We start from the raw sequence: 26,904 nt of genomic DNA, 5'->3' as shown, positions 1-26,904 counted from the left end.
ATCCACATCGCTCTTCATTAATTCCGACCTTAAAGGGACTGTACTGTAAGCGTAAATTCAAGTGACTCTCCATGCAAAGAGGATAATGACCAATTTACAATGATACTCTTAAAACCTATATGTGTTTGTCGAATACAGAGATGTATGTGTGTGAAATCCGCTTGTATGATTCCGGGGTGTGCGCTGCGTTGAGTTCAAACCGTACACTGTACAGTGTACGCAGTGCACACCGGAATTTTCAGCAGATTTCGATACGTTTAAACACAGATCTCTGGCTTTGTAAATCGGGCATTACCCTCTTGAAAGGGTCACGTGAAATTAGGCTTACAGTCCCTTTAAAGTTGATTTACCCAGCCCTCACTTAGCAGGGTAACACTGCAGCGTGTTACCGAGCACTGAACAGCGAAGGGTTTCTCCCCCTTCCTCCCCTCGAAGTGAAGATGAAGATAAAGGTCGTCTTCTTCTCCTACCTTCACTCCGTTCCCTCCCTCAACCGAGTCTACGCGAATAGGGCCGAGAATAGAGATAATCTCACGCAGCGAGGCACACACTGCTTGTAGACTGTTTACGTACTGGATTGTGGTACACTAAACATGGTCAGTTTCAGTATTAAGGGGAGAAACAATCATTAAATTTTTTAATCCGATCCACATTAATTTTTAAACCCAAATCATCTCCAAATTATTGACCGTTGTCAAGTTTGTTCTGTAAATATTGTATAAGCCTTTTAGAAACCTTGTCTTTTGATTTACAACCAGATTATTGAAAAAAGTAATATCATCCTATACAGCATTATTTTATGTTTATTGACAATTAAAGAGTATTACTGGTAGGGTAATGGTGATAATTGTTCTAAAAATATAAAACCTTATTGTAATTTAGACAAATCATTGAGTTCATGTCTCTCCAAATTTCGGACAGAAATTCATTTTAAGCTTTAGAATTTTTATATCTAAAAATTGTGAACAAGACAAAGATGGCTTTCCATCTGATCTAAAACCTTAATTTACCACTGCTACTAGAAGAACAGAGCTTAATTGTTATATTTTACATTCCTTTAAAAAAAATTAAACCAGAACTTTTTATAAATAATTAAACAGAAAAAAAGAAGAGCCAAATTTTTTTGAGCAATTTGTTAAATATCTAAAAAATTTAAATAAGAAAAAACATCGAAATATAAATAATTGCTTTAAAGGGAGTGACCGGCTTTGTAAGGTAGTCGAATTGAGTATGCAGTGTTGTGGAAAACTTCTTTCGGATTCATTTGAGACATAGAAAACTTTTAAAGATCTGTAAATCCTGAGTTTGAGCGCAAATTCGACGTTCAAAACTCCTACTTCGAGAATGCATTACACTTTTTCGATTTAATTCAACTCTATACTTATCTATTCTCTTTGGCTTAAACATACATGGGATCTCTTGAGCCGAACAAATATTTAAAATTAATATTTAAAATTAGGATTCTTTTTAACCTTCATTCTGATCCAGTCCCATTGCGCCAGCCTCAGAGTACACCCATGCCTCTCCCATAGTAAATACCTAAATTTAAAGAATTGTTTACCTTTTTTAAATGACCTTGTATAGGTTGATATAAAATTGAATTCGAAATCGATTGCTACTAATTTTACTTCTATCTGTTTAGTACAGGTTCTTTATACGATCTTCGGTAAAAGACGTTTTTAACCATTATCTCCCTATATATGTAAAAAAGAAAAGTAAAATTACCCTCTTTCATTTTCCCAAACTCTCCCTTTAAGATACACATGATATTCATACCTTTTTGGAATTAGGAACACAAATAAGTCATACTCAGAGATTTTCTAAGAGTCCTTGGATATGATACAGATGAATCCCAGATTTATGAATACATAGCAAGAGTTGTTTATAATGTCGTATTACATATTTAAGATCAATTGCCGCGGAAAAATAAGTTTAATATTAATATATAAATTGCATTTATATTTCAGGGCTATTAATTTACCTTGAATTAAAAATAAAAAGAAGTTTCTTTGGAATTATACATTATAAAAAAACTCTTGCTATGTATTCATATATCTGGGATTTACTGTATAAACATATGGACATATGGACAACTCTGAAAGTTCGCATCAAATGTTCAGGCATCCTTGACTTTAAGGTGTCGCAATGCATTGGCTTGGCCTTTGAGTTACCTCACAAACTTACTCATACTTTTCTGTAGCCTTAGGCATACACATTTTAAAAATGCAACGCGCTTGTTTATATTTCGAGCTTAGACGAAGTTATTGGTAAAATACTGTTCGATTTTAGCGTAAGAGCGTGCACATCTTGGTTTGCAGTGCTAGTGAGATTGATCTTGTGGATATTGAGATCAATGCTTGATCTTGATCTTTTGTTAATCTGCAGATTTATTAAATATTTATTGGATTTACCGCATGGTGATTCTATTCAGTCAGGGGACGAAGGGAGCTTTGATCAAGGGGAGAAATAACTATAAGATGAAGATATGGAACTCTTTTATCTTTTTGTTACCAGCTCTGATTCTTTTTGTCCCAATAATCTTACGAAAAATCTATAATTAAGGAAGTGTAATAATAATACCCTTTCATCTCAGACTGTCCAGGAGAGAGACGAGAAGCTAAACATACCAAAAATATTTTTTTTTTAAAGTTTTTTATTTTTCTAAAAACTATGTATTTTAAAAGTCCAATAGTGCGTTTGCGAACATTGGGTTTTGTAGATTTTATTCAACAGTTGAATATTGTTAGCGTCAAATATATTGCTAATAAAGGGACTGTATATGTGATTCTAAGTGACCCTGAAAAATTGGCATGTCCGAATTTATCCTTTAAACATTTATTAAATTAAAGATGAATGAGATAAGATATCTTAGGTTAAAATTGATCATTTTTCATTGTAAGTTCAATATAAAAGTGACTTGCGGAATCTTACAACAAAAATAAAAGGAAAATTTTAAATTGTTTAATTTTTCAGATAGAAAATGGTCATAGCTTTCTCGTTGTTGTTCAGTGAAGGTTCAAAGAGAAGCAGAAGGAAATTATGCTCCTTGGAGAAATTACCTCTACAGTTCTTTTATAACTTAATTTTTTAAGATATTTTAATATTTTCCTAAAGATAAAAGGTGATCACAGTAATCTATTTTTTTCTCCAAAATCTCCTTGCTCAACTAAAAAAGAGATAAAATAAGATTCCGAAAGATATGCGTTTCATTTTTTCTCCAGTCTCACTTTTTTGATTCAATGTTGAAAATTCAGATCTTTAAAATTTAGTTTAAATCTAAGAAAACTTTTTATCCAGACTGGACCAAAACCAGCTCGAATATATTTAGAAGACGACATTCTATAAGTGCATTGAAGCCAAAAGGAAACATACAGAGCGTCCCATATCATATTAGATTATCTCCAATCTTTAACACCCAAATAAACCCTTAACACTCGAAAAACTTATAATTTTCCGCAAGAAAATTCTTATATAAGCCTTATATTATTTTTCAAAATGATTCATTCTAATTAAATTTTCTAATTAGTCCCGAAAATCGTAATTTAGACCCGTTCTCGGTCTAATATGATGTGGGACACCCTGTATTTGTACCCCTTGCATTAAACAGTTGTGTCGCTTTATAATGTAAATGTTTACAGAATACTGTATTATTTTGCTTATTTTTTATTTTATTTTTTTATTCTGTTTTATGTTTTAAAATAGAAGAAATGCTAAGAATGCAGATAAGCATCTTCAGGAATGAATTTTGAACTGACTCACGAGTAAGTTTATTTTCTTATAGTAGTTATAATTCTTACTTTTGTATTAAAATCAATAATCACTTGATAATTTATGTAATGCATTTCCATGCATGATGATAGGTAAGGAAATTGTGTTATTAAATATCTTCAGTTAAACCAAAAACTACCAAATGTGTAAATATGGCCTTTTTTGGTTTTCATATCATCTTTAGTTCAAAAGCGTTTAAATTGTTATAATTTATAATATAATCTTTAAATAAATTGGTTTTTTTATTTTTGTTTATTTATATTCTCTAAATTAACAATTTCAATTTTCTTAAAAGTGGCTCATATCAAAATTGGTTTCCCCACCTCGCATAGTTTAACTGAAATGCTTACCCCACCTCGCAGGAATAATAAAGAAAATCATTTTAAAATGTCGTCTACATATTTCTGATATTCTCTCCACCTAGTGTTTGTTCTGTCTGGATGATGTGAGCTATTAATGTTACCTTTTCCAATTCAAAGCCGGGTTTGTGTCCGTAAATATCTGAAGAACTTTCATTTAACTAATGGGAAAAAAGGTTAAATTTCTAATAAATTACAAAATTAAACGAATTTTTTTATTTTTTAATTAAAAGTTTTCCTATCAGCTTTCTCTTCGTGTCAGTTATCAAATAATGATTTTCGTGGAGAACATATCTAAAATATAAAGAAAGTGTCTAGAGCTAGTTTTTATCAAAAATCAAAAATATTAATCTTAATATTTAAAAGATTTACCTCATTCTCCTGAGAAGGTTTTCCAATCTCTCAGGTTCGTTCTTGGGCACGCTTTCAATCTCAAGTTCTAGCTTATCCAATCTTTCAGAGATAACCTGGAGAACAAAAAACTATATCTAATCTTTCAGAGATTACCTAGAGAACATAAAACTATAACTACTACGAAGTGGATCCAAGTTTAACTTATTTCTCCGGTATGGCTAAACCATGGCTTGGATTTAAATCCTAAACATGGGTGTATTTAACTTAAAAAGGTAAAAAGTGTAGCTAGCCGGTCAGTCTGTGGATGCAGACTGTACTGTACCTGGCCGAGCAGTGTGTAGATGCAGACCATAATGTACCTGGCCAGACTCTCAGTAAAAACAGACCGTACTTTACCTGGCCGGGCATTGTATAGAAGATGTCGTACTTAACCTGGACGTAGATGGTACTGTACCTGGCCGGGCAGTGTGTGGATGCAGACTGTACTGTACCTGGCCAGACTGTCAGTAAATGCAGACCGTACTTTACCTGGCCGGGCAGTGTACAGAAGCTGTCGTACTGTAATGATGGTACGATATTTGTTGATCTTTTAGCGATTATCGGCTTTTAGGATCGTTGCGATCATTTTTATGGATGGAAATATAAACCTAGAGTGTATATATCAAAGCTAAGTTTGCAGTTATTTTTAGACCAAGCGAAGCCGAGTTATAAATAGATCAAGCGACGCCATCCCTTATCTCAGGGTAGCGTTTGTGCCAGGGGTATTGACCCGCCGAGCCAAGGTGCTAGGGATGGAACCCTAGCGGGAGATGGAGGGTCAAACAAATGCTTACAGATGGGGCAGTTCGTTGTGAACCCTTTCGATGAGCGGAGGCAAATTGGTTCTATAATATCTCAACCGTATTCTACCTCATTTTCGCTACTCGATCGTATAGTATATTTTGATTTTGTTTGTATAAAGTAATAATAAATTGTAAACCGTCTCTCGGAATATTATTAGTAATGAGCAGTTGATTTACGTAAATTTGGGCATATTTAACAGTACTTAACCTGGACTGGCAGTTTGTGGACGTAGATGGTACCGTACCTGGCCTGGCAGTGTATGGTTGCAGTCTAAGCAAGACCAGTCTGAATTGTACTGCAGGGGTTGGGTAGGAAGGAGGTAAGAATATTTGCAAGCATCACAGTTAACCCCAGATACAAAGGTTCCTGCAGGCTCAAACCATCATATTTTTCAAATATTATAAATCTGTTTTACTCTTGTCTGTTTGTGTGCAAAGTGTCCAAAATTTGCGTTTAAGTTTTATTATTATTTTATCCGCTTATATTTTCTATTTCTATATTTTTACCTTTCATGGAAAAATCTCTAAGATTTCTCTTTTATTTTCTTCTTAGAAATGTAATTAAATGAAATAAGTGGATGTTAGCTACATAAACAAGAACGTAGTTTTGACAAATAAGAACGGAATATATTTCTTTACATGAATCACTGCTAAATCAAAATTGGTTTGAACTTAAAAATGTTCACTCAATCTTATACTCAATCAAAATTCAAGTTATAAAATTTATCATATATCATTACTAATACTATATAATCATTTGATTTTACACTCATCATTAATTTTACCCTTTTTATAAATAATATTATTAAATTTCCCCCTATTTCTAGATAATTTGAACAATTGCTCGGTTTTTTTTCAGATAATATAAACAGTTGCCCAGTTTTTCTAAATAATTTGAACAATTGCCCGCCTTTTTTAGATAACATGAACAATTGCCCGTTATTTTCAGATAATATAAACAGTTACCCAGTTTTTCTAGATAATATGAACAATTGCCCGGTTTTTCTGGATAATTTGAACAATTGCCTGCCATTTTTAGATAATATGAACAATTGCCCGGTTTTTCTGGATAATTTGAACAATTGCCTGCCATTTTTAGATAATATGAACAATTGCCCGGTTTTTCTAGATAATTTGAACAATTGCCCGCCTTTTTTAGATAATATTAACAATTGCCCGGTTTTCTAGATAATTTGAACAATTGACTGCCTTTTTTTTGATAATATGAACAATTGCCCGGTTTTTTTTTAGATAATTTCAACAATTTCCCGGTTTTTCTCGATAATATGAACAATTGCCCGGTTATTCTAGATAATATGAACAATGGCCCGGTTTTTCTAGATAATATGAACAATTGCCCGGTTTTTCTAGATAATTTGAACAATTGCCCGCCTTTTTTAGATAATATGAACCACTGCCCGGTTTTTTCAGAAAATTTGAACAATTTCTCGGTTTTTTCAGATAATATGAACAATTGCCCGCCTTTTTCAGAAAATTTGAACAATTGTCCGCCTTTTTTAGATAATATGAACAATATCCAGCCTTTTCTAGATGATATGGACAATTGCCCGCCTTCTTTAGATAATATGAACGATGTAGAATACATTTTATTTAATATTTGTATCAAATAAAGAGTTAGTAGAACCCTTGATATGAATTACTTTCCTTGCTCAGTACTATCCTTGCACCTTGAGCAGACGCAGTCAAAACTCCAGGTGTTGTTGATATCCCCCCTTCTAAACCAGTAGATGGGTTACATAATATATATAAGCTAAGATTTTTAAACTTCACAAAATAACAGAATAAGAGAGAAAAAGCAAAAAATTTATATTTCTTTAGTTTAAAATGTTGATATAAACAGCTTTTAAATCCGCTTTTCAAATTACAGGGGTGTAACTAGCACTTTTGTCATGGGAGGGCGAAATTTTATTTTCAATGGGGGGGGGGGTACAAATTTAAGAGTAAAAATTAGATTAAGTCGAAAAAACAGGGAATTTTTCAGTTGTTGCATGTAGGCTCAATTTGTTCAAGGCAAACCGATTTTGCAATATCCTATGGCTTGGTCTGTGCTTTTTTTAAAATGTATACTTCAAGTTCCAACCCCTGTAAAATGAACGATATGAGTCAAATCGTTTGTTACTTTGTACATTTTCAAAATTTACAAAAAAAATTTGTTGGGTAATTTTTCATAAAGTGGCAAGCTATATAAACCACCCCTGGAGCCATCACAGTTCCTAAAAAAGAGGGCAAAATATTTTAGCCGTTTCGAGCAAACAAACAAACAGACAAACAGACAAGAATGATATTATATGTTATAAATGATTTTTTTCTTCTCTATTCATTTTTCTTAAACCATCTTCAAACGGGCTATTAAAAAAAGATATATTTCGATTGAAAAGTAATTTTCTAAATACAGTGAGTTTTGCATTTCTTTGAAGGAAAACAAAATTTTGATTAAGTTCCAAGTTTCTTTAAAAAAATTTCCAATTGTCGCTGCATTATTTTAGCATTGATTAAATATTTAGAGCTTTAAAGTAGCTTTTTATACCAACTTCTTTAAATAAATAATACAAATCTTTCTTTTTCTAGTTCCACGAATTTCAATTTCTAAATAAAAATGTTAAAAAACTTCCCATGCAATAAAGGGTATTCCATAAAAATTAAAAAATTTAAAAAGTTCAAACTTTGAAAATTCCATTTGAAAATTTAGTTGCTGGTGTATGTAATTCCAAGAAAAAATTCCACCTTCTATATATAAATTTGGCTTGTCTGTTTGTTTGTCTGTTTGTTTGTATCCAATAAACGTCAAAACGGCTGAACCGATCGGGCCCAAATTCTAGGGACCCCAGGGAAGGTTTATAAATGATCAAAATTTCAAATATGTGTCTCTATCAAAATTCGATCTTCATTAAATTTTTGAAAATTTTGAAAATCCACGGAATTTTTTGCGAACTATTTTTGTTTTGTTTTACGATGTACACAAAGAGAACATGTTCACAATTAATTTAGAAGATGGGCGCGAAGCGCCCTCTAAGGCTAGTATTTAAAATTTTCTGAAAAATGGTTTTTGATTATATCGTTTTTAGTTAAAATTTTAATTAGTTTTGGTTTATGAAATCTTAAATATTGAGATAATTAACTAAACTGTAATGAACTAATTATGGCGAAAAAAATATTATGAAAATATGAAAACAAAATTGAAATTTAAGCTTTTGTATTTTTTTAATTATTTTTTTGTCTTCTCTAGGATGCTATGAAAATGTAAACAAACTCTTTACATAAAATGTAAAACATATAAAAATTGTTGTTACAAATTATAATAAATGATGATTGTCCCTGATTCTGTTTTGTCCTGACAGCGTTGACAAATACAATCAAAACTCCAAGTTTTCTTAATATCTAATCTCCTGCAACATTACGCAAACTCTAATCCATGGTTTACGCAAGTTTACGCAAAATCTAACCTATAGGTTACGCAAGTTTACGCAAACTCTAATCTATAGTTTGCGCAAACTCTTCTTTATAGTTTACGCAAACTCTAATCTATAGTTTACGAAAACTATAATCTATAGTTTACGCAAACTCTTCTCTATAGTTTATGCAAAGTCTAATCTATAGTTTACGCAAACTCTTCTCTATAGTAAACGCAAACTCTAAATTATAGTTTACGCAAACTCTAATCTATAGTGTACGCAAACTCTAATCTATAGTTTATGCAAACTCTAATCTATAGTGTACGCAAACTCTAATCTTTAGTTTATGCAAACTCTAATCTATAGTTTACGCAAACTCTAATCTATAGTTTACGAAAACCCTAATCTAAAGCTTACGCAAACTCTAATCCATAGTTTACGTAAACAAAATCTGCCGAAACGGTTAGCAAAAAATCATTAAATTATTAAATCTGTAAGTATACATTTCTAAAATATTTGAATCAACAAATCAATAATCTCAGAAAATCTTCCTTTATGTTTTTGCACTTACGCTATTTTCATAAATTTGTCTGAAAAAAAAACATTTAAAGATCACTAACTCTGATTATTCTTACACCCTTTCTTTTTGTGTTCTACTTTATAGTTTATACCTGTACATTGTACCAAAGAGATGGAAGTAATAATGATGATATGAGGTTACAATCTCCGATCCTGCAGCTATAGGTACAGTCGCCTCACAAACATACGAGAAATCATCCCTAAAATATTGTTATTCTTTATTGGTGAATAATAACAATTTTAGAAATATTGCCAATTTCTTTCCATTTATTGAATTTAAACTATAACACTCTGGGCCGTAGTAAATTTGAATTCGAACAGGACCTGCCCAGTTTGTACCGGCCTGCCAGATAACAGCGTGTACTGACCCGATACTATGGTAGCCGATTCTTGACCATATTCTGTACAGTACGTCGCCCTACCCAGACTAGCAAACGACAGGGGCCTAATCCTAGGCCTATTTGACCGATCCCACTGGCTTAGTCCACCGTGATAAATGCATAAAAAAAATGAGTATCTGTAAAACAGATAAGTGCATGAACAGCAGACAGTACACTGCAAAACATAGAACAGAACAGAATAGAATAGTATAGTACAGGGCAGTACATTACCATTAGTAAAGTACAGTACACTACAGAACATAGAACATAACAGAAAAGAATAGCATAGTACAGGGCAGTACATTACCATTAGTAAAGTACAGTACACTACAGAACATAGAACATAACAGAACAGAAGAGCATAGTACAATGAAGTACATTACAGATAGTAAAGTACAGTACACTACAGTACAGTACAGTACAGTACAGTACAGTACAGTACAGTACAGTACAGTGCAGTACAGTACAGTACAGTACAGTACAGTACAGTACAGTACAGTGCAGTACAGTACAGTACAGTGCAGTACAGTACAGAACAGTACAGTACAGTACAGTACAGTACAATACAGTACAGTACGGTACAATACAGAACGATACAGTAATAAGGTATAGTGCAGTATAAGTAAAGTACAATACATGCTGCAACAACATGGAACTACCACAGTATATGTATATATCTTTTTTTTCTTGTGATTTTTTAAACTATACTTTTTGTTTATTCAAGTTTGGGGAGAACCCTTTTTTACCGATAGGCGGCCTGACTGAAGCGCACTGGGTATAAAAGGGTTCTCAACCCATTAATGCATGAGTCTGTATTCTACAACCAACTATACTAAAATACACGTGTTTTTAAAGGTACTTATTATTCAAGTTTTATCAAAGATAGATTTAGTATGAGACAGATTCATAGTAGTTTAGATTAGAAGAGTTGCAATCTTTTCATACAGTAATAAAGTTCACAAAGTTATAGTGCAGTACACTACAGTTCACTAAGGTATAGTGCAGTACACTACATTTCACTAAGGTATAGTGCAGTATACTACAGTTCACTAAGGTATAGTGCAGTATACTACAGTACACTAAGGTATAGTGCAGTATACTCAAAACATGATAAAATAATCAACGCTAACCCTGTCATTTCTTCATCCTGCTTCTTTAAGAAATGTGTGCTGTAATGATATATCATAAGGTATTTTACAAAAATGTTAACTCATTGTTCTTCTATCCTCCACTCAATTTAAATATTTAAATAATAAATCGAAGATTTTACATGAGACGATACATATATATACTTTGCTTGTCTGGGTGTCTGTTTGTTAGTTTTTTTCGTTTGTCTGTCAGTTTATATACAATACGTCAAAACGGCTGAACCGATCCGGCACAGATTTTGTGTGGGACCTCACATGATCCCAAGGAGGGTTTATGGAAAATCAAAATCGGAAAAAAAAATTCTGCGCCAATTCGAAAAGAAAAATCTGCCAAAATTTGAAAATGATTTAAAATGGACGACTTTCAGAGCAACAGTTTAAAGTTCAAATTATTTACAGGAAAGGAGCGCAAAATCGTTGTGTTTACAAAATTATCATTTGAGGAATTTTATTATCGTTATTAAATCAAACAAAATCAATTCGGAAAATGTGATGTTACATATTTACACAGCTAGTGATAACCAGAAAACTCTCTGAAATAGTAAGAATGTAAGAAATCTAGCCCCGAGATAACTCAACGATAACTACACTCAAAGTCGAGTTAGAATCTAATTGACTCTATCTCTAGCCAAAACTCAAGGCTCTGTATACGTTCGTGTTAATCAACAATTCGTATTCAACTCCTTTATTTTATATACAGTTAAAATCAAAACTGACCGTAATGGACAGTCAGGGTCAACATTGAAATAGATAAGATATATTACTAACATAGATAATAAGGATCATACTGGACATGACATTACAACAGAATATGCTACAAGAAGGCTTATAGAAACAAGTTACAACTTTAAAAACCCCAATCAGTAGGAGACAGAACAAATGTGCGGTTTAAACAGACAGTTCGTAAAATTTATATAATCTCGTTCATGTAAGTGTGGGAGGTCTTAATTTCTAGTTGGTAATAAAAGATTCATATAGATTCTAATGGAAATATTGACCAGTTCAAATGTTCACACTGCACAGCTAATGTACAAAATACATTATATTCTTAAAAAAACTTTTTGCAAAAAATATTAAATTTACTTGCCTGGTAATAATTTTAACGTTTGGAATACAAGCGTGAGACATCAAACTAGTCCATGGATATAATCCTAAACATAGAGTATATAAATATACAGTTACATGGATATAATCCTAAACATAGAGTATATAAATATACAGTTGCATGGATATAATCCTAAACATAGAGTATATAAATATACAGTTGCTTGGATATAATCCTAAATATAGAGTATATAAATATACAGTTGCTTGGATATAATCCTAAACATAGAGTTTATAAATATACAGTTGCATGGATATAATCCTAAATATAGAGTATATAAATATACAGTTGCTTGGATATAATCCTACACATAGAGTATATAAATATAAAGTTGCTTGGATATAATCCTACACATAGAGTATATATATATAAATATACAGTTGCTTGGATATAATCCTACATATAGAGTATATAAATATACAGTTGCATGGATATAATCCTACACATAGAGTATATATATATAAATATAAAGTTGCTTGGATATAATCCTACACATAGAGTATATAAATCAAAGATAATATATATATAGATATGCAGGCAGGTATAAATTTTGAGGTCTTGAGAAAAGGTGCAAACAGCACCATCTCTGTCGTATGCATGGCATTTTATCCTCTGGATTGTTGCTAATTTATCACTTCGTTTATGCGTGATAACACTAAATGCGTACTATAGTATCAACAATGTATACTGCATATTGTACTTAATGAAACAAATTAATCAATGCAAATAAAACTGAGGTAGGAATTTGAGTAGACAAAGTTTAAATGTGCAAGTTGTACTGAATGGCATACGTAAATTAACGCAGTTTAAATAAAAATTATGACTATAAAAGTACATCGAGTCTAGGACAAATTACAACTGATCTGATAACATAAACAAAACGCGTACTGTATGTTTGTGTTACCTTGAAATTGAATTTTATTGGTCAAACAGGTCCAGATAGGAACACTTGAACTTTACAGGATGCAATACGCGTACTGTATGTTTATATAACACAAATGCGTATTTCCTACAGATGGCAGCAAGTGGAGAAAGGAAGATAGAAAGTAATCAATTTGCTATAGATGTCTCTCCTTGCACCTTCTCTCAGAGGTTCAAAAATTAGTTGTCTGCTACAGGCAATTTAGGAAGGAGGTTTCTACCTGCCTGCATATCTATATATACATATTATCTTTGATATAAATATACAGTTGTATGGATATAATCCTAAACATAGAGTATATAAATATATAGTACTGATACATGGATACAATCCTAAACATAGAGTACATAAAAATTCAGATGTATGGATATAATCCCGAACATAAAGTACATAAAGTACATATACAGGTAAATGGGTATAATCCTTAACCCATCCGACTCAGGAGGGTTATGACCCCACCCCCATCGTTTTTTTGCGAGAACTCGAAAAGTATTTGAGCAAGGATCAGCCCCAAATTTCCGGCTTTTCTAACTAATGCATGTCCCCTATTCAAAACTGAAAGCTGGGCTTTTATACCTACTTCCTGAGTCCTTAGTTATACGTCCTAAATGCCTTATTTTACCTACATACCTATACCAGACTAAATCTATATTTGGACCTTCGTTTTCCGTCATTGGATTTTAACAATATATAGCTCCTTGGAAAGCATACAAGAAAAGCAAGCATATTGCACAACTTTTGCAAAGAAACCTTGCAAATTATTTTTGCACAGCTAGGTGCCTTTATAGGGAATTTGCACGTTTTCAGTTTTCTTAAATACCTATCTAGGTTTTTTTTAAAAATTCAGATTTAAAGTTGCTGGATAAAAGGCTTTTTAAAAATGTATGATTTGTCGCATTTTGCGCAATTTGTGTTTTTGCACATTTTTTGCTAAATAACTAGATTTCGCAATAAATAGCTTCATTTTTGCAAATTTGCGATTTTGTGGCAGATTACTAAAGAATGGCCCAAGGAATTTCCAAAAACGTATCAAATGTTATTCATTTGTATCACAACCCCCCCCCCCTTCTATTTTGGGTAAACGAGAATAGGGTTAACACAGATACTATTCAATCCTAAACACAAAAATACAAAAATAAAGATTATATCTACAAGATATAAACCAAAAAGTGATTTAGACAAAGAAAAATAATGATTGTGACACTAATCAAAACTTTTATTTTACTCTTGGCCCTGAACACAGTTATAATGTTTATATATTTTACTCCTGGTCCTGTACACAGTTAAAATGTTTATATATTGACATTTATATTTTACTCCTGGTCCTGTACACAGTTATAATGTTTATATATTGACATTAATATTTTACTCCTGACCCTGTACACAGTTATAATGTTTATATATTTTACTCCTGGCCCTGTACACAGTTATAATGTTTATATATTGACATTAATATTTTACTCCTGGCCCTGTACACAGTTATAATGTTTATATATTTTACTCATGGTCCTGTACACAGTTATAATGTTTATTTATTTTACTCCTGGTCCTGTACACAGTTATAATGTTTATATATTTTACTCCTGGTCCTGTACACAGTTACAATGTTTATATATTTTACTCCTGGTCCTATAAACAGTTATAATGTTTATATATTGACATTATTATTTTACTCCTGGCCCTGTACACAGTTATAATGTTTATATATTGACATTAATATTTTACTCCTGGTCCTGTACACAGTTATAATGTTTATATATTGACATTTATATTTTACTCCTGGTCCTGTACACAGTTATAATGTTTATATATTGACATTAATAACTTAGTTAAATCTAGCGACCAAAAATTACTTTAAAAAAACCCTTCTAAGATTTGAAACTATGCACCGGAGCTCATTTTGAGTCATTTTAAAAGGATATTAAGACTTTTAACCCTAACCCTTTTCTATATAACATTGATAACTTAACTATTAAAACATGAAAATGATTTAAATATAAAGTCATGTTTTTACCAATGAGATCCATCCCGTCCTCTGCTCCGTCGTGAACTACAAAGGAGTTGACCGACAGTATTCCAAGAACGTGCTTAACCTGATTAATCAGTCTTTAACGCGTTCAATTTTTGCACGTTTCAGTTGTATTCGCATTTTTAAGGATTTTTCTATTTTTGGAAGGGTTTTGAGAGAAAAAATGTTCATTTTGTATGAAATAAACCAACGTTAAGGTGCGTGAAATATTCCTTCAAGAACGAACGAAAGCATGTTTCAAGCTTTTTGGAATGATTTTAGTTGCTCCCCTTATTCACTTCTTCTTGGATCATCCTAAGGCCGAATTTAAAGAATTTGAGCCGCGGCTTATTGGTTTTACTTAAAATCGTATTCATTGTTTTAAGATTTAAGCCGGCGCTCAATTTAAACCGATTTTTGGCGGATTATAGACGCGGCTCAAATTCATTAAATTCTAACACTGATTGAAACTTTTGTTTATTTACAAAATCAGTCCAAGGTAGTGATTTCATTGGATTTTAAGATTTTCTCTTTGTAACCGCTTTGAGGTCGAATTTAAAGAATTTGAGCCGCCTTTTAAATTCAAGACGCGGCTCAAATATGGTTGGTTCCACTTAAATTTGTATTAATTTTTTCAAGATTTAAGCCAGCGGTCAATTAAAACCGGTTTTTGGTGGATTTAAGACGCGGCTTAAGATTCATTAAATTCGGACACTGGTTACAAAAATGTCCAAGAATAAATTTGAGAAATCTAAATTTTAATAAATATATATTAATATGCTCCGCACTATGACAAAATCGACCAATTTCTTCTTCTCTTTTAAAGGTTTTCGGATAAAAATTTTCCCGTGCAATTTTTTTTTGTTTTTTTGCTAAAATACCCACTAAGTTGTATGAAATAGGTTGTCTAGTCTTAAATTATTAATTGAAATAAGTTTTGGTAGAAATGTATGAGTGGAATATTTTATAATTATAACTTATATTTTATATAAAACTTTGCAGTTTGCACCACATTAAAGGAACTGTAAGCGAAATGTCAAGTGACCACCCTTAAAACCTTTATCTGATCCATGCTGTCGTTTTTTTAGGATGAAAAGTGTTTAAGTGCAGAAAAGTGCAAATTGGACAATTCCATCTTTTTATGCAGGGTTTAAATTGAATACAGTCTCTTTAAGTCATACTCACTGTGATTTAAAGGTCTCACGCTCTCAAGCCAAAATGAGAATTTTGCCAATTACTTCTTACAACTTGAAAAGCTAACTTCAAGTAGTGCTAAAATGTACAAAGGACTGGATTAAGGCATAAGTGAGTATGAGCAGTAAAATCTAAACCAAAGGCGTTGCGACACTTCAAAGTCGACCCTGTCTTTATAATTGATGAGTCTGTTTATAAGCAGGATGAATCTATGTGTACTCAATACTAAAAGTTATATTAATCCTTTTCTCACATTTTATTCTATACTGTATGGAATCACTTGTACTTTTAAATATATTTTAAAGGGCATTAGTGAAGTTATATCTCTTTATATATGGATGGTCACTTGAAATAAGATGAATACTTCCTTTTTTTGTAGACTTAAAATTCATTATTTTGTAGACTTAAATTTCATTATTTTGTAGACTTAAAATTCATTATTTTGTAGACTTAAAATTCATTATTTTGTAGACTTAAAATTCATTATTTTGTAGACTTAAAATCCGTTTTTTAAAGACGGTTTCCTCGGAGTTAGAAAAATCTCTGTTAAACCCCCAGGAATTTCTGATCAGGTCTGATATCACCTAAACATTTAAGAATAGTGCAGGGTGAACCCCATCAAAGTCTGATATTGTCTAAAATAAAGTTTAGAATAGTACAGAGTGAACCCCATCAAAGTCTGATATCGTCTATAATAAAGTTTAGAATAGTACAGAGTGAACCCCATCAAAGTCTGATATCGTCTATAATAAAGTTTAGAATAGTACAGAGTGAACCCCATCAAAGTCTGATATCGTCTATAATAAAGTTTAGAATAGTGCAGGGTGAACCCCATCAAAATCTGATATCGTTCGTTAAAGTTTAAAGATAGAAGAGTCCATCAAAATCCTACATCGTCTACACAATAACAAAAATGAAAGTTTTCATAAATAATAATGATAACATAAAATCCAATAATAAAATTAAAATGATCATGTCTAAATATTAATATTTTTACCTGGAATCGTTTCTTTTGAGAATTTGATTGGTCTTCGTGATGATCCATTAATAAACAGACTAGCCGATATACCCTCTGTACAGGGGGATACATTAAACATAGATACACCCTCTTTACAGGGGGATACATTAAACATAGATACACCCTCTGTACAGGGGGATACATTAAACATAGATACACCCTCTGTACAGGGGGATACATTAAACATAGAGATACACCCTCTATACAGGGGGATACATTAAACATAGATACACCCTCTATACAGGGGGATACATTAAAAATAGATACACCCTCTATACAGGGGGATACATTAAACATAGATACACCCTCTGTACAGGGGGATACATTAAACATAGATACACTCTCTATACAGGGGGATACATTAAACATAGAAACACCCTCTGTACAGGGGGATATATTAAACATAGATACACCCTTTATACAGGGGGATATATTAAACATAGATAAACCCTCTATACAGGGGGATACATTAAACATAGATACACCCTCTATACAGGGGGATACATTAAACATAGATACACCCTCTGTACAGGGGGATATATTAAACATAGATACAACCTTTGTACAGGGGGATATATTAAACATAGATACACCCTCTATACAGGGGGATACATTATACATAGATACACCCTCTATACAGGGGGATACATTATACATAGATACACCCTCTATACAGGGGAAAACATTATACATAGATACACCCTCTGTACAGGGGGATACATTAATAAGGGACCCATTAACAAACAGGTTAGTCGATACCTTGTAGTAAACACCTACTCCATAACGTCCTCTGAATATATCTATCCAGGTACAACCCATCCGCTATCAAAGTTAACCGGGACACGATCCAAACGGTCACAATCCCGTGAACTATCAACGCCACTACCACTGGGCGCGATCTCGTTAGCTATCGGTGTTAATACAGACACTAGCTAATAATCAAGCTCTAAATGCCACACAGGGACACAAGCGTAGCTATCCAACAAGCTATTAATCGAGCTCTAAATGTCACACAGAGACACACGCGTAGCTATCAAACAAACTATTTATCAAGCTTTAAATGTCACACAGCAGGGACACAAGCGTAGCTATTAAACAAGCTTTTAGTTAAGCTCTAAATATCACACAGGGACACAAGCATGGCTATCGAGCAAGCTCTTAATTGATCTTTACAAAATACCAAGGTATGATCTCAGCCCGTGTGTTTAAACGAGCTCGTGATTATCGATTCCAAATTAAGAGGGGACGATCCTCAACCTGTTCGTTAGAACAGGGAATGATTCCTTTCTCGCAGTAAACAGTACGGAGTTACTATATCAACTAGTGTATTTTCAGTTTATATGTTACAAGCTAAAGTTAATAGACGTAATTACAATTCCTACGTCATTATCTATAGCACATGATTAAGGCAATCATGTTACGTATTACAGCACTGTTGATAATATATTACTCTACAAACATATTTTGATTATTATTTTTAAAATCTCACCGGATCTGACAGTTTGAGGAGAAGAATACGAAGGGGCAGCACAGCATCGTATATTCTTAAAAAAATATTAATTGATACTTTTTTAAATGTCAAAAAAAAAGTTTTTTAAAATTTAAAATTTTCATTTTTCGTTGTTTTTGATTCGTTCATCTTAGTTACCTGTTAGGCTTTCCAAATCCACTAATTTCAACCTTTTTTCCACGCTCCTAAAAATTAAAATTTTTAAATAGTAATTTTTTTATTCGCTCTGAGTGATAATTGTTGTAGTTTTTTCTTATATCATGCTGGATGAATGTACGCTAGGCCATTAATTAGTTCCTACCTGGAAGAATGAGCACTGTCGTCGATTGTTTATTACCTGGAAGAATGAGCACTGTTGTTAATTAGTTTCTACCTGGAAGAATGAGAATTGTTGTTGATTAGTATCTAGCTAGAAGAATGAGCACTGTTGTTGATTAGTATCTACCCGGAAGAATGAGCACTGTTGTTGATTGTTTATTACCTTGAAGAATGAGCACTGTTGTTGATTAGTTTCTACCTGGAAGAATGAACACTGTTATTTATTAGTTACTACCTGGAAGAATGAGAACTGTTGGAGATTAGTTACTACCTGGAAGAATGAGCACTGTTCTTGATTAGTTACTACCTGGAAGAATGAGCACTCCCGTTGATGAGATTTTGTGTCCCGACACTTCTCACCGCACAGTGGCCAGCCACAACCCGGACATGTGTAGTAGCTCATTATTTTCCTGCACACAGTGATTAATCTGTATATATGTGATTTCGGTAGATTTCCCAATAAACATGATAGTAGAGGGAAGACTCAAAGATCGCCTTTGATCTTTGATACCTATCTTCACTCCTGTATGCCGAGTCCATTAGTGCCTGATCCAATCAGGGTTCAGTCATATGTTTGTTGTATATTCAGAACCAATAGAAATAGTATGGCTGTAACATCTATTTTTCTATCTATCCCATTAGAGTTCTATCTATCCAATTAGAGTTATGAATCCTTCAATCGGTGCTATTAGTAAATGGAAATATTTACTTCTACTGAAACTATAGTGATCTTATTACAAAGTGTTAAAAAAAGATTAGCACGACCTATGCTTTACATCATTTGGTTTCCCCTCTTTGTGTATAAAACAAAATATAATGATACTAGAAATTCAAGGCGCTTCGCGCTCTTCTTTCTAGGCTTTTAGGGCGCTTCGCGCCCATCTTCTATTTAAATTGTGAACATGTTCTTTTGTTTACATTTTAAAACAAAGAAGAAAAAAATTTAGTGGATTTTTTAAAAAAAATCGCGGATTTTCAAGAATTTAAATTTTTTACAAAATTAAAAACCTTTTAAACACGTTTTTTTTAAATTTTTATCATTCATAAACCTTCCCTGTGGTCACGTTATGTCCCACAAAAAATTTGGGCCCGATCGGTTTAGCCGTTTTGACGTTTATTGGATACAAACAAACAGACAAACAGACAGATAAGCCAAATTTATATATAGATTGGCCATATAGGCTATTTTACTTTATTTAATGAATTGCAATCCAGTTATCAATTAGCAAATATATAATTCGGTATTTATTATTTTATGATTATTGTTTTGAGAGTCAGATTAGCAAAGGTTGACGAATTATTTCTACGATCAAAGACTAATTTTAAGTCGTCTCTAGACTTTCATGTTTATTGGGACACCCTTTTTGTACAATGTATCGTACAAAATTCCTATAATTCAAACGTGGCTGCAGTATATGCAAACAATGGATTGAAACTTTATTTTGACATTTTGATACAGAATAAGAAATAATAAATGTCCTAAATCTATTTTTAAGGGTTATTTGAAAGCACGCAAAGAGACTTAATTTTTTTACATTGCATTTATTAAAAGTAAAGGAAATTAAGTCTTTGTCACAAACTCTGATTTTCTTATTACTATATCTTTGCAACCCAATGTCGTAGACCTTAGATATTTCAAACTATAAATACTGTTAGATTAAATAATCTTAGTTTAAATGATCAAAGGTTTACACCATCAGGTTGCATAGAAAACTCAGTTCATTTACTTGGGGATTTGCATTAAAGTAAGATTTCATGATTTGAAATATCTTTTTTTAATTTTGCTTAGACCAGCAAAAAATGTTTCGAAATTGATCAGAAATCCGTCAAATATTTTCTCACGTACATTTTTGCCACATTTTAATCTGATATTGCGTATTAAGATATTCTAAAAAATGGAGTTTTAATTGATTTCCAACATTTTATTATACGACGTTTTTATTCTCTGGTATTTACACTTAAAATAATACATTTTTCAATTACACCCTACGTTTATAACTTTTTTCTGAAAATGAGAAAATGATCATCTCGTTAAACATATTTAAGAACCCTTAAAACCTAAATTAAAATGTTTATGAAGATTCCCTCTTCAATATCTTATAAAACACAGAAAACATAAATGTTATTATTTTTGTTTTTCTCCCGCAGTTTAGCCTTTAGCTTTATATGGGAACAGACAGTAACATTTAAAGGTTACTAGGTTCAAGAAAGAATACGGGGGCTGCAGGAACGGAACTTTATGTTGCAACATACTTCACAAAAAATTTTGATTTTAAAGCTTATGAATTGAAAGAAGAATTTAGCTTTTTCAAGTTAAAATTCCGAAGAAAGTTTGAGAAAAGTTAATATTTTTGTTTCATTTGTTGAAAGGGACTGTTAGCATAATTGCATGTGACTTATCTAATTAATAATGTGTCAGAAATTGCCGTGTTTCCAGGTTTAAAAGTGATTAATTTTGATAATTCCTTTAAGTTTTCCTGGATTAAAAATGCGCAAGTCACTTTTGTAGAGACACTACATTGTAAGTAATCAGTTTTCAAATTATAAAAATATCTATATCTATATCTATTTCATACTTAAAGCTTTTAAGGGTACCGTTGTGAATCGGATATTTCCATACAGTCCCTTTAAATTATGCCTACAGTCCCTTTAAATTATGCCTACGTCCCTTAAAAAAATGGTTTTTCCTTTTCTTTGCACTTTTTATTATCATTAAAGTTTTCCAAATATAAGTTTTACTTTCGTTAGAAGATTTTTCAATTTATTTTTTATCCTTGCACTCCAGCTACTTGACTCAAACTAAAAACTTACCGCAATATCCACAAAAATGGAAAGTTACTTATCTAACTGATTTCAACTCGATTTATCACAGTCTTATTGTGAGTTTACTTCATGCAGTAAACCCCACTTATCTAACTGATTTCAACTCGATTTTCAACTGGAATTCCAAAGCCTTTAGGGCGCAATCTGCACACTTTTTTACGTAATGCATATTATTTGCACTTGTCTTAGTACCAAAATCGGCGAATTTCGCAACTTGCGAAAATGACGCTTACCTCCAACAAACTAGGCACATAGGTAGTGCACTATTGTCCGGTCCGATGACCGCAGGCTGGTCCGTGAAGATGACCTCTCCAGGGGATATATCCCGGGCAGCGACCATAAACCGTCCCACCGTCTCAGATTTTCCTAAATTTCTAAATTGTTAAAGGGAGTGTTCGCTAAAAATTAAAGGCTTACGTCGAAAAATATTCAATGTTGATTGCTATTAATATTATTTCTGTCTGTTGCGTCTAGAAGGAGAAAATTGTTAGAAAAGACTCATACCGAAGAACGCAGCGTCCATACAAATTCAGAAAGTTGCAATATTCGACTCGGATCGTAAAAAAATCAATTTTATTCCAAACAAATCAATCAGATATTACAACCTATAATCATCGATTTTTTTTCGACGCATTCGAATATAGTTAATATTTTATATATATTTCTCCCGGGGACCATAAACCGTCCTACCATCTTAGATTTTCCTTCATTGTTTCATTTGTTAAAAACATTTTCAATTGATTTTTGATCGATAAAGATTTTCTCCCTATGTTTTCAGGCAGCAATTAAGTTTTTAATAAATGTTTTAATAATTGATGATAATTGATAACAAATAACATAAGCTCTTTTAAAAATTTAAACATATCTATCTAGCTTCATTGGAAAGCAACAATAAGGAAACAATAAGTGTAAAATGTTTGACTTTTTTTTAAGTTGATTTAGATGTCTAATTGTAAATATTTCGAGTTAAAAAGTACAAACTTCCTTGGCAAAAAGCCTCTGAGTTATAGATTTCAAGGCCAACACTATGTTATTTCCAAGTTTAAAACTTTATTTTTATTTTAAAGATTTTAAAATTCTAACAAATTCTCGGCTAACTGAAGCAGACCTAGTCGAACAAATTAAATGATCAGAGCTGGAAACTTTTAAATGGAATATTATTCGCGATCGGATAATTAATCTTAAGATTAATAACAAGAGGAGAAAAGCATTATTAAATCTGGAGATTAAGAAAAAGAGGAGATCAAGCATTGATCTCGATATCCACCATTCTAAAGTTTTCAGATCACAGTTGGAACCTTAGAATTAGATACTCTTAATCCCAATCACTTAATCTGAATATCCACTGTGGACACTTTTAATTTCTGCTTAATTGGTATTTTCTTCTCTCCTTTTGAATATTACTACTTTGTTACGACCAATGAGAGCACTCTCATAAATTGCGCGCCAAAATTTCAAAATTTCCAGGTTTCTGATTGACTGTTGCACTCTCCACTTTACGTTACTATATCTTCAGTGTGTACAGCAGTGTACAGAACGCACCGAAAGCTTAGTCGAGGGTGGTTCGGGTTTCTCCAATTACGCCCTCCTGATTGTTGATTTATTTAGCCGAATAAAAAGATGAGATTAAGCATTGATCTCGATATCCTTAATTTAAAAGTTTTCATCTCATCTCTCAAATATATTTAGGAACGAAACTGAACAGTAAATGTAAAAGAAAAAACATTGAGTTAAAATTAACTTAAACGAAATTGATTTTCTTTTAACTTTAATTCCGGGCTTATTGAGCCAAATTACTCTAAAGTAACTGAGAAACTTATTTCAAAGTAAAATTTTATAATGCCTCTGTCTTTGCAACCTGATGGTGCGTATACCTTTAATATTTCAAACGTTTGCAATTAGATCTATCAGAATTTAACTTAAGATTAAAATATATAAGGACTATATGCTCAAACTTCAGTTTACAGAACTTCACTGGTACGACTTTGTGACCTTGTAGAGCAGCAAATTAACATTTTTGTTCTTCTCAATAATAGCATTCTTTATTATAGTAGATAAAAAATATAAGAGTTCAACATAAAGTTACGTTTATGAGGATTAGAAAATTAGAATTAATATTTCTTTATCGGTTTATTCTGAATAATTTTAAACGTATAAGGTCTATGTCTTTTCAACATACATGGTGCAAACCTTTAATAATTCAAACGCAATTACAAATTACAGTTAGATAATTTACAGTTTGAAATATCTGAGCTATACGGCATCAGGTTCAACGATATAAGGATTAAAGAATTAGAGTTTGAGTTCTGTTTTAAAATTACTAGTCTGCTTGCAAATAAGTTAATTTAATTTAAAATCGCATTTTTCTTGGGTTTTTTTCTTTCTTTTCTCCATTTATTCCTCCCTCCCCTTTTATGACCCTTCTAGCAAAGAATTCAGGATTCGTTTTCTCAAGGTTCTCTTGTGAACAAAACAAATTATCAGGATTTGTGAGAAACTAAATAATTGATTAAAAAATTCAAAATTCAGAGTAAAAGTTTTAGAACAGAAGAATTTAAAAAAAATGGAGATTAGCGAAGATTTCAAAATTTGGTCTAAAGAAACTTTCTATCTAGCATTATATACTAAATTCGATGAATATACAGCTCACCGAGAAAGAAAATAGATTTCTGTCAAATTGTCAGTTGCTATTTGTGAATTCTGTATGGCATTCACTTAAAACTAATTTATATCTCTAAATGCGTTGAGTTACATTAATCTCACTAGAATAGGATCATTTAACCCGTGTACGATATTCCTTCTATTTCAGCCTGTTAGCTATATATATACTGTAGCGCAACTTCAGGGTGTCTTTTAAAATGAAAGCATAGAATTTAAATTTTTCCCTTTCTCCAGGGGGTACAAGGGAAGGTCGCCCCCCCCCCCTCCAGGTTGCGCCCCTTAATCTACAGTCTGAACGCTTATTGAACAATTGTTTCAATTGCTGAGAGATCGGCCCTTTACCAGAGTGATTCAAAAGTTGCAAGCTCTCAAGCAAAATTTTATGAGAATTTTGACAAATTTCTCGTAACTAAATCTAAAAACAAGTTGTTGACGGAAAACAGCAACACGCTAGACAAATCAGGATAATAGGCCGGTTAGGATTCTGGTGGGGGATGTTTATTATCCCCAGACAATTCTTTCCCGATAGGCCGCACAAATACACACACAACAGAGTAACCCCGTCTCAGAAATTTGATAACAAAATCTTTATTTCCTAAAAAATAACATAAATTATAGGTCATGTTTACTTGTACAATGTTATAATGAATGTTAATAGTAGAAAAAATCTTACGAATTATTTAAGGATGGTCGGGGGTGACTTATTTGTTGATCAGTATTGAAATACGTTTTTTAACTTCTGAAAAATTACAGTTGAATATTTAACGAAATTCACTAATGCTTCTTATGAAAATATTTTGCTTAACTTTAATGATTTCACAACAACGAAAATATTTTAAGCTCCGTCGGAGGAGGACAAGGGAATTGCGGGCTGAAAATTTGGTTTGGCTGTCTCCGACAGGAGATTCAAGTTGAAGATGACATTTTATAGAGGTTTTAAAATTAATGGTTAACACAAGTGCTTTACGTTTCAAAAAAAGTATTTGTGAGGTAGTGAGATAAAATCAAGTTCCGAGTCGTTGTTCCACTTCAAAGTCAAACTTTTTAAAAATACAATTTTTCATTCGGTAGTCTGGATCAGTGTGATACTTCAAACCAAAAATCGCAAAAATGCAAAAATCGAGCAGTATTTTACCAATAATTTCTTTGAAACTTAAGCTAAGAACAAGCGCAGTGAATTTTTCAACTGTATGCCTAGGGCTACAGAAAGGTATTCGTAAGTTTGTAAGGTAAACCAAAGGCCAAGGTGTTTAACAATTTAAAGTCGAGGCTTTCATTTGATGACTAACTTTTACAGTGATTAGTGTAACTGGAGCAAGGTTGTATAATAACGTAGGTAAAGACGACCTTTATAGCAATGGCCACTCTAAATCTTTAAATGACGTCACTGCGCAAAGAATAATCCATCTTGCGGCTCACAATTTATAAAAGAACTTAAAATTGAAAACTTGAATTAAAATTGCATTTTTTTGCTTAAAACTTATTAACATGTTAACATGTTCTTTAAAATTATAAGCAGTGGCGTCATATGAGGATTTAGACTGTTTCTTTGCAATAAAGACGACATTTACCTACATTGGAGCGCATCTAGAGTGTCTAACCTTATATACAACCTTGAACCGAAGTCTACCTATATTATAAAGAACATCTCCATGATCAGCTGCAGTAGGTTCTAGGTTTGCATCCAGCTCCAGGTTAGTAGAACCACTGTACCAAGATACTAGCTGCTTACTACTAGCACAGTAACTATACGAACCCATTCTGCTTCTAAAATAAATCTATGCATGTTAAACAATGTTTTGCATGAAGAAATGTTTCCAATTGTGTCGTTTTCTCAAAGGAACTGAGTTCTTGCAACAAACTCTGATTTTCTTGATCCTTATATCTTTTCCGCAAGATGCTGTAGACCTTTGATATTTCAAACTATGAATTCTGTTTCTCCGAATAGTTTAGAATATATAAGGTTTACATAATCAGGTTGCATAGATATGCGGAAATGAAAATTTGAGATTGTGGCAAGGACTTAGTTCCTTTGCTTCCTAAGAACTGAACATTTGCCTCAAACTATAATTTTTAATGTTCATATACCTTTTTCACAAGCCTGGGTCGTAGACCTTCGATGTTTCAAACTATGAGTTTTAAACAGTCCCACGAAACATTACAGTTGATGAATAGTTTAAAATGTCTTCGTCATTAATTTGTTAAGTTGTTTGATACCAAAGAGAATAATAAAAAGATAAATTATATGCCAGTCCTGAGCCATATTATAGTAAAATTGATTACAAATTAAATTATATTTGAGCTAAATACTTTCAAAACGAAATAAACTGCAAAAAGTGTTTAATATCTAATACAGTATATGGAAGAAGACATTTAAAACTATTCACCAACTTTCATGTTTCGTGGGACACCCTGCATCACATCAAGGTTACTTAATGACATTCAGATTAGAAAAATTCAGTGTACAAAAAATGTTTTCCCAACCATACTACTAGACATGAT

General features: G+C 32.3%; 1 protein-coding gene across 6 annotated transcripts in view; it reads right to left on the bottom strand.

The window, feature by feature from the left end:
• Window positions 1-26,192, bottom strand: part of LOC111716844 (protein msta) — a 36,290-nt gene extending 10,098 nt beyond the window's left edge. For 4 of the 6 annotated variants that reach the window (XM_023492368.1, XM_023492354.1, XM_023492362.1 and 1 more), the window contains exons 1-19: window positions 26,033-26,191; window positions 21,975-22,107; window positions 19,226-19,328; window positions 18,739-18,785; window positions 18,580-18,634; window positions 17,070-17,144; window positions 16,597-16,656; window positions 14,885-14,963; window positions 11,931-11,994; window positions 9,408-9,515; window positions 6,989-7,059; window positions 5,569-5,690; window positions 4,500-4,594; window positions 4,366-4,421; window positions 4,232-4,269; window positions 3,109-3,166; window positions 2,581-2,617; window positions 1,473-1,539; window positions 390-587 (exon numbers count right to left, since the gene is read on the bottom strand). In XM_023492368.1, coding sequence (XP_023348136.1) covers window positions 390-587; window positions 1,473-1,539; window positions 2,581-2,617; window positions 3,109-3,166; window positions 4,232-4,269; window positions 4,366-4,421; window positions 4,500-4,594; window positions 5,569-5,690; window positions 6,989-7,059; window positions 9,408-9,515; window positions 11,931-11,994; window positions 14,885-14,963; window positions 16,597-16,656; window positions 17,070-17,144; window positions 18,580-18,634; window positions 18,739-18,785; window positions 19,226-19,328; window positions 21,975-22,107; window positions 26,033-26,162 — 1,596 coding nt within the window. In that variant the 5' untranslated portion in view covers window positions 26,163-26,191. Of the gene's footprint in view, window positions 1-389; window positions 588-1,472; window positions 1,540-2,580; window positions 2,618-3,108; window positions 3,167-4,231; window positions 4,270-4,365; window positions 4,422-4,499; window positions 4,595-5,568; window positions 5,691-6,988; window positions 7,060-8,659; window positions 8,731-9,407; window positions 9,516-11,930; window positions 11,995-14,884; window positions 14,964-16,596; window positions 16,657-17,069; window positions 17,145-18,579; window positions 18,635-18,738; window positions 18,786-19,225; window positions 19,329-21,974; window positions 22,108-26,032 lie in introns of all 6 variants that reach the window. The other 2 variants (XM_023492375.1, XM_023492383.1) reach the window with 2 other exon arrangements.
• Window positions 26,193-26,904: the final 712 nt, after the last annotated feature.

The sequence above is a fragment of the Eurytemora carolleeae genome, unplaced genomic scaffold (genome assembly GCF_000591075.1).
Source record: "Eurytemora carolleeae unplaced genomic scaffold, Eaff_2.0 scaffold1, whole genome shotgun sequence".
Taxonomy (NCBI): Eukaryota; Metazoa; Arthropoda; class Copepoda; order Calanoida; family Temoridae; genus Eurytemora; species Eurytemora carolleeae.
The sequence above is the reverse complement of the archived record's forward strand: the minus strand, read 5'-3'. Positions and strand labels throughout refer to the sequence as shown.